At 49.0% G+C, this 14,889-nt stretch overlaps 1 protein-coding gene across 1 annotated transcript in view; it reads left to right on the plus strand.

Moving 5' to 3' along the window:
- Positions 1-14,889, plus strand: part of Nid1 (nidogen 1) — a 77,947-nt gene that overhangs the window by 37,069 nt on the left and 25,989 nt on the right. The window contains exons 3-8 of the mRNA XM_013009233.1: positions 3,933-4,226; positions 4,841-5,067; positions 6,799-7,181; positions 9,855-10,004; positions 12,974-13,225; positions 13,840-14,040. Of these exons, the coding sequence (XP_012864687.1) occupies positions 3,933-4,226; positions 4,841-5,067; positions 6,799-7,181; positions 9,855-10,004; positions 12,974-13,225; positions 13,840-14,040 (1,507 nt within the window). The remainder of the gene's footprint in view (positions 1-3,932; positions 4,227-4,840; positions 5,068-6,798; positions 7,182-9,854; positions 10,005-12,973; positions 13,226-13,839; positions 14,041-14,889) is intronic.

Genomic DNA, 14,889 nt, shown 5'->3' on the forward strand with positions numbered 1-14,889 from the left:
TGTCCCTCAGCTCTTCAGCTCAAGGCGAGCGCTCTACCACTTGAGCTACAGCGCCACTTCCGGTTTTCTGGTGCTTTATTGGAGATAGGAGTCTCACGGTCTCTCCTGCCTGGGCTGGCTTTGAACCTCGATCCTCAGATCTCAGCCTCCTGAGTAGCTAGGATTACAGGCGTGAGCCACCAGTGCCCGGCTATTCATTTATTTTTGATATGGGGTCTTACTGTGAAATCAGTCTTTCTCCCTCAGCCCTTCCTTGTGCTGGGATTATAGGCCTGTGCCTCTGCATGTGGCTCTTCTCAGGACTCTTAAAACTTTTCACATGTATAGATTCCCATTACCAGAAAATCAGCTAGCTCTCTCCCCTCTCCTCATGTCTGATGAGAGAGAAAGTCACAAGGGAGTCTATTAGGAAAGTTCATGTCAAGTCTAGCCACTCACTCCTGTAGTTCAGATACAGAACCAGGAAGAGAAATGATATAAAGAGATAAGAAGCCGCGTGGCTGAGAAAGATGCGTCATCCCACGCACAGCACGAAGCAGCTGGAATGCAGAAGTTCAGGAGCCTGAGGTTTAAACAGACAAAGGAAGGCGTGGGGGCCGGAGGAGACCGGTGTGTGGTGGTGCTGCCTGGTCACTGTCTCTGTTCTGGATCCCCTGGGAACCCTTCTCTTCATCTGAGGGGTTGTTCTGGTTCCCAAGAGGCTGCTCTCCCTCCTCAGGTGCAGTCTGGTCATTACAGGTAATGGTCCTCTCTGCCGGGGGCCAATCCTGCAAAGCTGGTTCCTCGGGGAGTGTCAGCCCAAGGTGATTGCTAGTGATGGTGGAGGAAGGGCTTGGAGCAAGAGAAGAGCTGCCAAGCTCTTCTCCTGCTCTAGTTCGTGTGTGGGGCCCAGGAAGGAGTCGGCGCTTTCTAGTAAAAACCTGTTCTAAATAAAGACAGCAGGAACCTGTGAAGAATTCTTATCTCCAGGTCTGACCCTCAGGGCCAAGGTTGGTCACCTGTGAGCCAGCAGCTTTCATTAGAGAGCAGTGGTTTGGTTTTCCTCAGAGACCTTCTGGTCTCGTTTTCTGTGATGTGTCTCTGCTGTCTTCTGTTTGTCTGTTGGTTTTTTTTCTTTGAATCCATGGAGTCCTTGAAGAATTTTCCATTTTAGAAGGGCGCTGGTGGCTCGTCTATAATCCTAGCTGCTCAGGAACCTGAGATCTGAAGATCACAATTCAATCAGACAAGGCAGGAAAGTCTGTGAGGTTCTTATCTCCAATTAACTGCTACAAACGCCAGACGTGGTAGAGTACCAGCGCGAGGGACACACACACACTGACACACTTCCATTTTAAATCTTGAGTAGCCTCTTTGCTTAAGACTATTGCTTATCACCTTCCCCTTTCCCCCCTTAGAATCTATTTATTAAAGAAGTATGGTCCTTTAGAATGTCTCCTCTTGTACTTTGGATCTTGCTGATTGCCTCCGATGATGACATTTAACCGGTTCTTGGGTCTCTGGTATTTCCTGCAGAGTCAGACTCGAGTTCCTGTAGAAACACTGTATGTAGCCTCTGGGTTTTTGGTGTGCAGCGTGGCAGTAGTTTAGAGCCCCGGGGTCCCCCGGATGCCTCGGCCTCACAGATTACACAGCCTAGGTACACAGGCGGAGCCCTCATTGAACACCCCTGTCCTGCCTGCTGACCCAGAGTCTGGAGGGGTGGAGTCAGGATCACGTAAGCTGCAAGCTGCAGCAGGGACAGAGGTGGGCAGATTGGCTGGCCCTGCACATGAGGAGGAAGGAAGTGTGGGGGGGGAGACAGATGCCTTACAGCTGGGAGGAATGGGGTGGGGGCCAGCCCTGGCAGGGGCGGCCAGCGGAGGGTAACAAGGGTGGGATGCTAGCAGGATGGGAGGTAGGATACACAGGAAAAACTAAGGGGCTCCTAGGTTTTGGGGATCACACTGGCCCTGCAGATGGCTGCAGGGACCCCCAAGGGAAGGAATGTGGAGGGGAGGGGTGTTTTGTACCTAATGTGAGGAGACACTGCTCACGGAGTCTGTCCTTCACTGAAGTAGTTCATGGGGAAGAAGCGTGAGGTTGGGAATGGGTGTAGCCTCCGCGGTGCACATTACACTGGGATTCCCTCCCTCCCTCCTTCCCACAATGATGCTGATGAGGGCTCCTGGGCCGCCTGTATCTGGAGCTTTTGCAGCTTCAGGATCCTTGCATAGAACTTGACTTCCAGGCCAGAATTCCTCATGAAAATAGCAACCGTCTGGCGCCCGGATTCCTAGCAATAAAAGACACCAGGAGCGTTTTCAGAATTCTTGGGCTGATTTAAATTTCACTGGGAAACAGTGTTTTCTTTTTAAGACCGAGCTGTCTGGATGTGGCTCATGTGTGATCGCGGGCCACTGCCAACTTGTGGGGGTTTGAGAAAGTGAGGGCCGCCCCTCCCGGCCTCCTGCCCGGCCCTGGGAGGCATTTGTGCTCAGAGGTTGGCATGTTGTAGGGAGCACCTGCCTGATTCCTTTCTTTTCTCTTGTCAGTATGTTCTAGAAAAGTTTTGCTGGTGCTAGCGGATGATGGGAAATAGAGGAGTTCCCTAGAATTTTCTATTAAATGCTGGCAATTCTCCTAGAACATGGTAAACTGTCAGTAATTATTATTATTCAAATCCATTCTACTAGTCACAACAGTCCCATGAAGATTTTCTTCTTCCTTTTCTTCCCCTTTCTTCTCCTCATATCTCAGGGCCTGACACTTGCTAGAAAGACACTCTACCACTGAACCATGAATCTAGGCCTTTTTTTTTTTTTTTTCAATGGTTGTTTTTGAGACAGGGACTTGTTTCTTGCTCAGGCATATACCTGGACTGTGATTCGCCTATATTAGCTTATAGCTGTTGTGTGGATGACAGGCACACCACCACATCCAGCTTTTCTTACTGAGATGGTGTATTGTGGAATTTTCCGTGGGGCCTAAACTCTGGGCCTGAGCACTGTCCCTCAGTTCTTAAGCTCAAGGCTAGTGCCACTTATGGCTTGAGCCACAGCGCCACTTCCAGCTTTTCTGCTTATGTGGTGCTAAGAAATTGAACCTAGGGCCTCATGTATGCAAGGCAAGCACTCTACCACTGAGCCACCTTCCCAGCCCAATCTTGGTCTCTTAAGTTATAGTCTACAATTACAGATATAAACCACCAGTGCCAGCCAGATTTACTTCTTGGTGCATTATTTATCATCATCTGTTAGTGTCTTCTACCCCTCTTCTGAACAGTGAGCTCCTTGAAGCCAGGGACTAGCTCTTCCCCTCATTGTGCTCACAGCCCTTCACACAGCCCCAGCGTGGAGTGATTATTCCATATGTTCACTAAGTGTGCAAGGCTTTAATAATGACTTGTATATTGGGCACTGGTGGCTCACACCTGTAATCCTAGTGACTCAGGAGCCTGAGATCTGAGGATCATGATTTGAAGCCAGCCTGGGCAGGAAAGTCCATGAAACTCTTAGTTCCAATTAACAACAACAAAAAAAACCTGAAGTTGAGCTGTGACTCAAGTGGTAGAGTGCTAGCCTTGAACAAAAAAAGTTCAGGGACAATAAGGCTCTGAGTTCAAGCCCCAGGACTGGCACCACCCCCCCCCAAAAAAAAAAAGAAAACCTCCAACTTATGTTTGGAGACTGTTGTCAGTTAAAAACATATCATCTGGGACACTGCCCACATCCTGGTGACTGGCACCTGTCAGTCATATGTTATGGTTCTTGCCCTGTGCGGGGTCTGCCACCCATCTTACCTGGAGAAGGAAAGCTGGCTTTGCCATTCCGTCCCAAATTTTATTTGGTGTGAGTATGCATTGCAGTTCTGAGAGTGGGGTTCACCCCACCAGGCGGGGCAGGGAGGGGGTCCTCTCCATGGTCCCTCTAACCACGTTTGGTTTCCTCCAGATCACTACCAATGGCATCATTGCTATGAGTGAACCACCAGCCAAGGAGTCCCACCCTGGCCTCTTCCCGCCCACCTTCGGCATGATCGCTCCCTTCCTGGCCGACTTGGACACCACCGACGGCCTGGGGAAGGTGTACTACCGCGAGGACCAATCCCCCTCTGCCACTCAGCTGGCAGCCGAGTATGTCCACAAGGGGTTCCCACATAGCTCTTTCCAGCCCACGAGTGTGGTGGTCGTTACATGGGAATCTGTAGCCCCCTACCAAGGGCCGAGCCCTGCCGGGGAACGCCAGGTGAGTGTTCAGGGAGAGGGTACTTCTGATGCACTGGCCTCACACTTTAAATACTTACCCAAGCGTGAGTGTGGTTGAACATGTTGAGACCGATTCTGAGGGCGAGAATTCCCTAAGTTCCATAAGATCTATCTGGAGCTTGTATCTATATAATTATAATTAATTATTTTTTGTGGTTGTGGGGCTTGAACTCAGAGGCTGGGCACTGTCCCCTGAGCTCTTTTGCTCCAAGCTAACATTCTACCACTTTGAGCCATAGCTCTACTTCCAGTTTTTGAGTGGTCACTTGGAGATAAAAGAGTCTCACAGGGACTTTTCTGTCCAGTCTGGCTTTGAACTGTGGTCCTCAGTTCTCAGTCTCCTGAGTAGCTAGGCTTACGGGCATGAGCCACCGGTGCCCAGCTTGGTTAACTTTAAGTTCAGAGTTATTCAGAACATATTCACTACTTAACTAGGATATTTCATGTTGATAATAATCCTAGGACAGTTCAGCATGGTCGTAAAATAGTGGATTCTTTTGGAATGAAGTGGGAACCTCATTCACTGTTCTTAGTGAATGGCATGTTTTAAGATGGGTGTGTTGCTGGGAAATGAATTTTCCCTTCTTTCCACAGAGAAACACATTCCAGGCTGCCCTGGCCTCCTCCAATTCCAGCTCCTATGCCATTTTCCTTTATCCCGAAGAAGGTCTGCAGTTCTTCACAACCTTCTCGAAGAAGGACGAGAAACAAGTGCCTGCCATGGTTGCGTTCAGCAAAGGCTTAGTGGGGTTCATTTGGAAGAGCGACGGACCATATAACATATTTGCTGATGATCAAGAATCCGTTGAAAATTTGGCCAAGTATGCTTTCTTCATTCTTTGTACATGTTCCCCTGAGAAAAAATAATATTTTACCAAGGAAGATGTAGTAGGCATTGTAAATCTTTACCTAAAAATATCTTTATGGATTTAAATTGGTATATGGTTTTATATGCAATATTTTTATTTTTTGTAAGCTGAAAGGAATATACTCAGCATGAAAAGGTAGCAAGAGTACTTTTTATATATTCCATTTAAAACTGTTTCTATGGGCTGGGAAGGTAGCTCAGTGGTAGAGTTCTTGTCTTGCATGCATGAGGCCCTGGGTTTGATTCCTCAGCACCACATAAGCAGAAAATGCCAGAAGTGGCGTTGTGCCTCAAGTGGTAGAGTGCTTGAGCTGAAGAGCTGAGGGACAGCGTCCAGGCCCAGAGTTCAGGCCCCACAACCACCACCACCACCACCAACAGCAAAAAACCAACTATTTCTAAACTGGTGACATCCAGAGAACTGAAGGTTTAGTCAAACTGGTCTCCTGACAGGAACTGAAGCCTGATAAAACCATTTTCTCCCACATTGACAGAGCATCATTATGTTCTTAGACTTGAGGGAAAGCCCAGACTGTTTTTTTTTAAATATAATTCAAATATTTCCTTTCTCATTATTGTTAGAAAAACAAAGAACAAAGCTCCCATCTTCATTCCATATAGTCACATCTAGCCTAAAATTCTCCTGTCTGTCCCTTTGTTCTGTGTTGGCAAATGCTTACCGACTGGCTTTGAGTGTGAAAAAGCATTTGCCAAGTTCAAGTTCTTGATGTCAGTGAAGTGTTCAAAAGAAGATTAATTACTAGATACATTCTCACCAGTGAGATGCGGATGCTTAAATAACCCCAGGAACACAGAAATGAGTAAAATAGTTAGGAGTCAGTCATGGGGCTTAAACTCTGCTCTGTCTCTGAGCTCTTCTGCTCAAGGCTAGAGCTGTACCATTTTGAGCCACAGCTCCACTTTTGGTTTTCTGGTGGTTAATTGGCAATAAGAGTCTCATGGACTTTCCTGCCTGGGCTAGCTTTGAACTGTGATCCTCAGATCTCAGCCTCCTGAGTAGCTAGGATGACAGGTGTGAGCCACTAGCACCGGCTAGGATTTAAGTGTTGAATAGTTACTTTTCCCATGCAGCACATGGGGTGGTCTGCATGGGGGTTTCATAGTGTAGGGACATGGCTTCCAGCGTTGGCCGCTGGTGGAGGAGTCCTGTCAGCGCTGGCCCCTCTGCCCCTGCAGGTGGCTGTTGGGAGGGCCCCTGGACGGGGGACTTCTCAACCTCCCACCATGCTGTGGCTTTCTGGCCACCTATCTAGCAGCCTCTTCCTGCGGCCACCATCAACCCAAATAGCGTTCCAAGGTTGCTCTGATCACTGGGACATTCTAATGGTTTGGAGCTCTGTGTTAGTGTGGGAAACACGAGTGATCTTAGCTCAATCCAGGTCAAGCACATAGCCAGCAATAAGTATCTAGAACGAGTAGCAAGTCTTACCCATGTTCTGGGTGTTCATGAGCTCTGACAGATGATGAGTTTTGCTGCTGTTAGGTGTATCTGGGTTGATCTTTCCAGAGCCCCTGGTGTCTGCGCTCTGGGATGACCAGAGGGCCATTGTCTCCCTGTGTTCCAGCCCCTGTTGGCTATGTTGGGTTCACCTCTCTGCTCAGGGCTTCTCCTGCTTGGTTCTGAGGGGCTGGCTCATTTTCAAGAAACCTTCTTTGTCTTTAGGAGCAGCAACTCTGGGCTTCAGGGTGTGTGGGTATTTGAGATCGGGAGTGCGGCCACAGCCAATGGTGTGGTGCCTGCAGACTCGAACCTGGGACCGGACGACGGCACAGAGTATGTGGATGAGGATGAAGAGTACATCATAGTGACCCCATCTCTGGGTCTGGAGGACATGAGCACGTCTTCCTTTCTCTATGAGGCTCTACAGAGGGGAGGCGCTGGCTCTCACAGTGTGCCTAGCGTCCTCTCCTCAGGCCATGAGGCAACCCAGAGGCCTCCACGCTCCCCTGTGGAGAGGGCCAGGACCAGATCCTTCCAGTTGCCCGTGGAGAGGTTTCCCCAGCAACATGTCATTGATGTGGATGAAGTCGAGGAAACAGGCGTTGGTAAGACGCGGAGGCTACAGCTGGGTTTCTGGGGAGCAGGGTTGCTGCTGGGGCGCAGGTCTGTGCATGGCAGGGTGAAGAGCGAGACCTGGGCCAGGAAAGGCGGAGCACCCAGAGCCATGGGCACGCCCCACAGGGTCGGCACCCAGACCTGTGGCTGGACACTGGAAAAAGCGCATCCTCGTTCAAGACCGCCCACCTTCCGTTCTGTCTGTTTCAAAGAGAAACACGCCTTGAGAGTTCCTTGGAGAGTCAGGTTTTCTTGTTTGTGACTTCTGAGTTGGGAAATGTGTTTGTCCACCTGCACAAACATTTTAGCCAAGCTCCTTCTGCGGCTTGGCGTGACATTGGCTCCCTCTTGGTTCCGGAATTGCAATGGATGATTCTTTTTCCTTCCAGCACCAGTGGGTTGCACAGTTGATTTGTGAAGATCACAAAATTCAAAACAAGCAGATCCTCTTTTTTTTTTTTTTGAATAGTTTTGCAGTGTAATGTCTTCTAGGCAGCTGTAGTAGTTGAGGGACTTTTACTTTTTGGAGTACATTTTGAGGAAATGTACAGATAGTCTGAGCATGCTTTGATTTCTCTCACTAGAGATACTCAGACTAATCTGTGTTCGTTTTTTTTTCTCCCTTTCTCAAGGCTGAAATGTAATCTCCTGAGATTCCAATGCAAGGCTGGCTCAAGCTTTTAAACTTCATTGCCTCTGCTAAGAAGCCTTGTCTGTCCCACACTCTTCACTCATCTTGGTTCTCTTTGCCTGTTCTGTGCCTCACACCAATAGTCAGACATGTTTGTTCTTAATGAGTTTCCCAGCCTTGGGCAAGCTGAGCTGCATGCTGGCAGGAGTGCATTGTGTGTGCTGGCATGCATGCTGGCCTGTGTGTATGTGCATACTGATGGGAGTGCATGCTGGCTGGTGTGCATTGTGTGTACTGGCTGGAGTGCATGCTGGCTGGCAGGCTTACTGACTTCTGAGGCTCAGGAACGAGCAAGTTGCATTCAATGCCAGGACAAGGCCCTGGGCTCCTATCTCAGCCCCCTGTATGCTCTGCCCCAGTTCCCCAGTGTGGAATATGCTTTCTGTAGATGTTTAGAGTTTTGAGTCTTGTCCGATTACTGCCCTTGCTAGATATCTCTGAGCTTCTCTTTTCTGAAACCACTGCATTTAAGCGTGACTGTGTATAGCCCTCCTGCAACTTGAGGCTGTATACCACTGTCTACCTCTGGAAAAAGCCTACATTTGTACCCGAAGTGTGTCTGTATCAGATGTTCTTCTCTCCCTCCAATCAAGTTATTTATGTGTTTGTTGGAAAGGCCAGCAGTACATTCTTAGTGTTTGCACAGTTGTCCTCAGCTCTGTAGGCCATTGCTCACCCATGGAGAGAGAGCTGGGCTTCCCAACATGTGTTGTGTGTGCTCAGCCTGGGACCCCTCCCCGCCCAGCACGCAGGCCCGAGGTGTTTCCAGGGGCTCACGTTTGCATTTATTTCCACACGTCACAGCCAGTTATAAGTAGATCATCATCCTCTCTGTGCATTTGAACTTTAGCCCAAATTCATTTGTTCTAGCTCGTTAAAGTTAATGGGCTGCTTCACGATTCTAGTAAAGTATATGTGGGAGGTGAAACGTTAACCTGAGGAGAGATTCCTTCTGATTCTTTTGTCAAAGGCTTTTAGACGGGGTGTAACGGGAGGAGTTCTTCCTGACTAGCTTTTGCACATCAGAGATTCTGGATTATTCCCATGGGGAAAGAGAGGTTTTGAAATTTTGTATATATAGACACAGATGGTTAAAATGTCTTTGTGTGTGTGTGTGTGTGTGTGTGTGAGAGAGAGAGAGAGAGAGACAGTATTAGTACTTGAACTCATGGCCTCTGACTCTTGCTTGGCTTGGCTTTTTTACTTAAGGTTGTCGCTCTACTACTTAAGCCATAGCTCTACTTTCAGCTTTCTACTGATTAAGAGTCTCATGGATATTTAAGCCTGGGCTGGCTTTGAGCCTCATTCCTTAGATTTCAATTTTCTGAGTACCTAGGGTTACAAGGATGAACCACTTAGTGCCACTCTCCAAATGGCTCTTTCTTCTTTCTCTTTTTTTTGGGGGGGGGTTTGCTTTTCCTGGGGCTTGAACTCGAAGTCTAGGTGCTGTCCCTGGGCTTTTGTGCTCAAGGCTAATTCCCTACAACTTTGAGCCACAGGTTTTTTTTTTTTTTTGATGGCTCATTGGAGGAAAGAATCTTATGAACTTTTCCTGCCCAGGCTGGCTTTGAACCAGGATCCTCAGATCTCAGCCTCTTGAGTAGTTAGGATTACAGGGGTGAGCCGCCAGTGCCTGGCTCAAGTTGAATTTCAAAATTATACATCTATTTAACTAAGCATAAAGAGTGCACAGGACCCCACTGGTGTGCAGCTGGCCCTCCTAGCCTCACGACTGGCCATCATGGAAGGTTGATTGGGTAGCACCGAGTTCACAGACTGTGGCTGGGTTGAATAGGTCTCCTACGGTTTCTCAGCTCCTTGGAGACCTGTGGCTTGAGGAATGGAGCCACCCCATTCCCCACACAGTAGACTTTGAGGGTCCAGGTGGGCATGAGTCCTGGGAATGGAGACGCATGGGATGTCGCCTGAGAGGCGCGGAGAGCACTGACAGGCTGCTGTCTTCTCCCGACAGTGTTCAGCTACAACACGGATACCCGGCAGACCTGTGCCAACAACAGACACCAGTGTGCCGTGCAGGCTGAGTGCAGGGACTTCGCCACTGGCTTCTGCTGCCGCTGTGTGGCGGGCTACACGGGCAACGGCCGCCAGTGCGTCGCAGAAGGTAACTGGCCTCTGGGTGGGCAGTGTCTCCCTCCCTGGGCTGCTGCTTCATCTCCAGCACCTCAGAGGCCCCAGGCAATGACAGAGGTGGAAATGGTGGGTGGTGGAGCTGGAGCAGGATGGGTCCTGCCCCATGTTACTGGTCACACTGCGTCTTTGTCCTTGGAGTCTCTCGAGATAGAGTCTCTGGGGTCCAGGTTGGCCTCAGGGATGAGGGAGTGTCTCCAGTTCTGCTCACAGACTTGTTTTATTTTTTTAGAGGTATTGGGGTTTGATCTCCAGACTTTGTGCTTGCTAGGCTAGGCAGGTGCTCTACCAGTTGAGCCATGTCTCCAGCCCTTTTGCATCTGTTTTTATTTTTCAGGTAGGATTCTTGCTTTTTTTTTTGTGGTTGTTCCCTGGGCTTTTAAATGCATTCCTCCCACTTAGGCCTCTGAGTAGTTGGAATAGCAGGCATATGCCACCATTTCTATCTTGTTCATTGAGATGAAAGTATCTGGAGTTGCAGGTTTATGCCACCATTTCTATCTTATTTGAGATGGGGTGTCGGTAACTAACTTACATGTTTCCCAGGTTAACCTCAAACTTTAATTTTCTTGATGAAGATGGGATTACAGATGTGAGATACCACAGCACCTAGCCCAGACCTCTTTTTTTTTTTGGGCAGTCATGGGGTTTGAACTCAGGGCCTGGGTGCTGTCCCTGAGACTCTCTGTGTTCAAGGCTAGTTCTCTACCACTTGAGCCACAGCGCCACTTCTGGCTTTTCCTGAGTAGTTTTATTGATAAAGATAGTCTCAGGACTTTTCTGCTGGGGGTTGGCTTCGAACTGCAATCCTCAGATCTCAGCCTCACACCTAACTCTTTTCATGGTTGCTTAATCTGACAGGGCCACTGGTGTTGACCAGAGTTTATAAGGGTGCAGTTTTAACCCCCCCCCCCCCCCGCCGCCCGTTCCTCCTTCCTGTGCCCCAGAAACCATAGCGAGGTTATAGCACTGAAAGTGTGTCTCAGTTAATCTATAGAGTGCTAAACTCATCGTGGGGCCAGTGCCAGAGGGACCTGTATGAGGTCAGCCCCCATTGGGACCAGCCAGACCTGGTGCTCCCAGAGGATCATGGGAACTCACTCTGTGTGACACGAGAGGGTTTAATAATAGGTCACTCAGTGTGACCCCTGTGGCATAGATCAGAATTCAAACAAAAACTACAGAATGCACCATAGTGGGCCTTTGACTCTTCTCATATCACATTCTACCTCTTGAGCCACAGCTCTCCTTCTGGCCTAGTTGGAGATAAGAATGTCACAGACTTTCCTTCCTGGGGCTGGCTTTGAACCATGGTCCACAGATCTCAGCCTCTCCCGAGTAGCGAGGATTACTGGTGTGAGCTGCTGGTACCTGGCTAGTTCCTGTTTTAACTTGGGAAAAAGCAAAAGAAAAAAGTCTTTTGGGGTGATAAAGTGAGGCTTTAAAAATATTACCTTTGGCAACAGAAGAAAATGTAGTATATTTTTCAGATTAATTTTGGAGGATACTTTTAACTTCTTTCAAGTGATTTCTTTTTTATTTTTATTTTGGTCCGGTTGTGGGGCCTGAACTCTGGACCTGGGCACTGTCCCTCAGCTCTTCAGCTCAAGGCTAGCGCTCTACCACTTGAGCCACAGCGCCACTTCTGGCTTTTTTCTTTTTGCTTATGTGGTGCTGAGGAATCAAACGTAGGACCTCATGCATGCAAGGCAAGTGCTCTACCACTGAGCCACCTTCCCAGCCTGTGATTTCTTTTTTAAAATGATTTTTACTTCCAAATTCCATCCTCCCAGTGGTGTGTGCCTCTGCTTCTTTGTAAGGCCTGGTTTGTATATCTCTCCACCCTTCAAGAAGCTTCCAGCATCCACAGTGAACACTTATTTTTTTTTTTTTGGTGGAGGGGTCCGGTCGTGGGGCCTGAACTCTGGGCCTGGGCACTGTCCCTCAGCTCTTCAGCTCAAGGCTAGCGCTCTGCCCCTTGAGCCACAGCACCACTTCTGGCTTTTTTCCCCCTGCTTATGTGGTGTTGAGGAATTGAACCCAGGGCCTCATTCATACAAGGCAAGTACTCTACCATTGAGCCACCTTCCCAGCCCCTGAACACTTACTTTTAAAAAGCCACCTCATGAACTGTGTTCCCGGCACATATCAGCTGAGAATGTCTAGCAGCTGTTTGACTGCAAGCTGAGCGTGACAAATCTTGATGTTCTGTATGCACCCTGTAATAGATAATAGTTCGGGGTTTAAATGCTTGTAGGAATCTTGCTTCTTGAAAGTTTTATTTATTTATTTATTTCTAGCTCAGGGTTTGGTGGAAACATTTTGCTGGGTTTCCTGAACTTGGCTTTCTGGCTTGTTTGTGCAGTTGTTCTTGGGATGCATTCCTGCATTCTTTTCCTATTAGCTGGATGGCTTTTCCCAGGGCTGCCGCGATAGAACGTGTGCTTAGCCACTCTGGGTCACGGGTGTCCTGGCTGCTCTGTGTGCTGTCAGGCACACTGAGCACAGCAGAAAGAGAGATGGCTTTCAGGTACAGGCCCATCAAAGATTCTTCAATTTTGTGTGTGTCTGTTTGTATTACCGGGGTTCACAAACCTCAGTAAATGGGGTCCACCCCCCACCCATTGCTAGGCAGGTGCCGTACCACTTGAGCTGTATTTCCAAGCTCTTCCTGCTTTTACTAATTTTTGCATCTGTGCCTCATGCAGCCTGAGTTGCTGCACAGCTGAGATGTCAAGCGCACATCACCGCACCCAGCTTTGATTGCCCCCTGCCAGCCCTGAACCACAGTCCTCCTGATCTTTGCGGGCAGGGCGTGATCAGCCCCTGTTTCTGACTATGCGGTAACGTTGAGTCTACAAAGAGAATGGTCAGGAAGCCATGAGTCCTGCGGTTTCACGGCTCTGTCCGGGAGGCTACACTTACCTAATGGTTGTGTTTCAGGTTCCCCGCAGCGTGTCAATGGTAAGGTGAAGGGAAGGATCTTCGTGGGCAGCAGCCAGGTGCCCGTGGTTTTCGAGAACACTGACCTCCACTCCTACGTGGTGATGAACCAGGGACGTTCCTACACTGCCATCAGCACAATCCCCCACACCGTGGGCTACTCCCTGCTGCCCCTGGCGCCCATCGGAGGCATCATCGGCTGGATGTTTGCCGTGGAGCAGGACAGCTTCAAGAATGGCTTCAGCATCACTGGTAGGTAACGCGTGCACAGTGAGGTTAATGGGCTGTGCAGGCAGTGGAACAGGGGCTGGGCCGGCCTGGGAGCAGATGGAGCCAGAATTGTGTCTGCAGAAGTGTTCTCAGAAGCAGACAGAAGGACCTCTTGTTCTTCCCTGGACTAAGTGACCAGGTTAAATGTACACATCACCAGCTGGGTGCTGGGTGGGGGCTCAGGCCCATCATCCTAGCAACTCAGGAGGGTGAGATCTGAGGATCTCAATTTGAAAATAATCTGGGCAGGAAAGTCTGTGAGATTTCTTTATCTCCAGTCAGTCACCAAAATGTCAGGGGTGGAGGTGTGGCTCAAATGGTAGAGCACTAGCCTTGAGTAAAAAAGCTCAGGGACAGCTCTCACTCCATAAACACACACATGCACGCACACACACATCATTAACTGGGACCACCTGGGGAGGGTTTTGACCCAGGAACAAGCATTTTTTGGTGGGGATCTAGATGTCTCCATGGATCCTGGAAAGCCCACAAGTCATGAGTGGATGCTGTCGAGTACTTATGGAATACTGTGATCCTGCGTCTGTCAGGAGGGGTGCTGGCCAGGCAGAAGGGTGACCCACCATCTTGCTTTCCAGGGGGCGAATTCACCCGCCAGGCAGAGGTGACCTTCGTGGGGCACCCAGGAAAGCTGGTCATCAAGCAGCAGTTCAGCGGAGTGGACGAGCATGGGCACCTGACCATCAACACGGAGCTGGAGGGCCGCGTGCCCGAGATCCCGTCCGGCTCCACTGTGCAAATTGAGCCCTACACAGAGCTCTACCACTACTCCAGCTCAGGTGAGTGCCAGCGTGTCAGCGATGAATTCAGTTACCTTACCAGTCATGTTACATACACACACACACACACACACACACACACACACACACATTTATATGTAGGGTGTAACTCTTTTCCTGACTATTGGAAAGTAAGTTGCATTCCTTTAACCTGATGCTTCAGCCCCTAAACACGTCCTGTGTTTTTGATAGAGCAAATGCATTCTCTAATACACTCATATTGTAGTTTTAAAAATCAGGAAATGTATTATTGATTGATACAGTGCAATTACATAATCTACTGTCCAGAGTTGTTTTTAACTGAAATTGCAGTCAGACTGCATTGTTGAATCTTTACCTTTCTGTCAATGTCAATCTTTGTGTATTCCTTAGTTCCCGTGAGTGGCCTTGGAATAATACATTGGTCCAGTTCTACTGGTGTGAATGATTCTTCTGTTCCTTAAGGCTGAGATTGTTTCACATTTTCCCTCTCACAATGACTTTGACTGTTTATCACAAATCTTAACCAAATGTCTGACTTTTCTAAGAAATAGGTAGTGAGTCGAACAGTTTGAAAGCTTCAAACATTCTGAAGGCTGCTGTCAGATGCTGTCAGACTCCAGCCATGTTGGTGTCTGTGGCCAGGGCAGCCTGCTTGAGTCCTCGTTGGGGAAGGGCCTTGGGCTCAGCCTGTGGCCATGCAGCCTGGCCGTCAGCAGGAGGGCACTGCATGGCAGGCAGCGCACTGTGAATTTCTGTTTCTCCTCTGCTTTGCCGAGTCCAGGCATACAAAGAGGCCTTCATGTGTTGAGGAAGCGGAGGGCTTGGTCACATGGGCAGACTGCAGCTCTCCTGAGCGGGCTGCTTGTC

Source organism: Dipodomys ordii, unplaced genomic scaffold, assembly GCF_000151885.1.
Source record: "Dipodomys ordii isolate 6190 unplaced genomic scaffold, Dord_2.0 Scaffold9, whole genome shotgun sequence".
Taxonomy (NCBI): Eukaryota; Metazoa; Chordata; class Mammalia; order Rodentia; family Heteromyidae; genus Dipodomys; species Dipodomys ordii.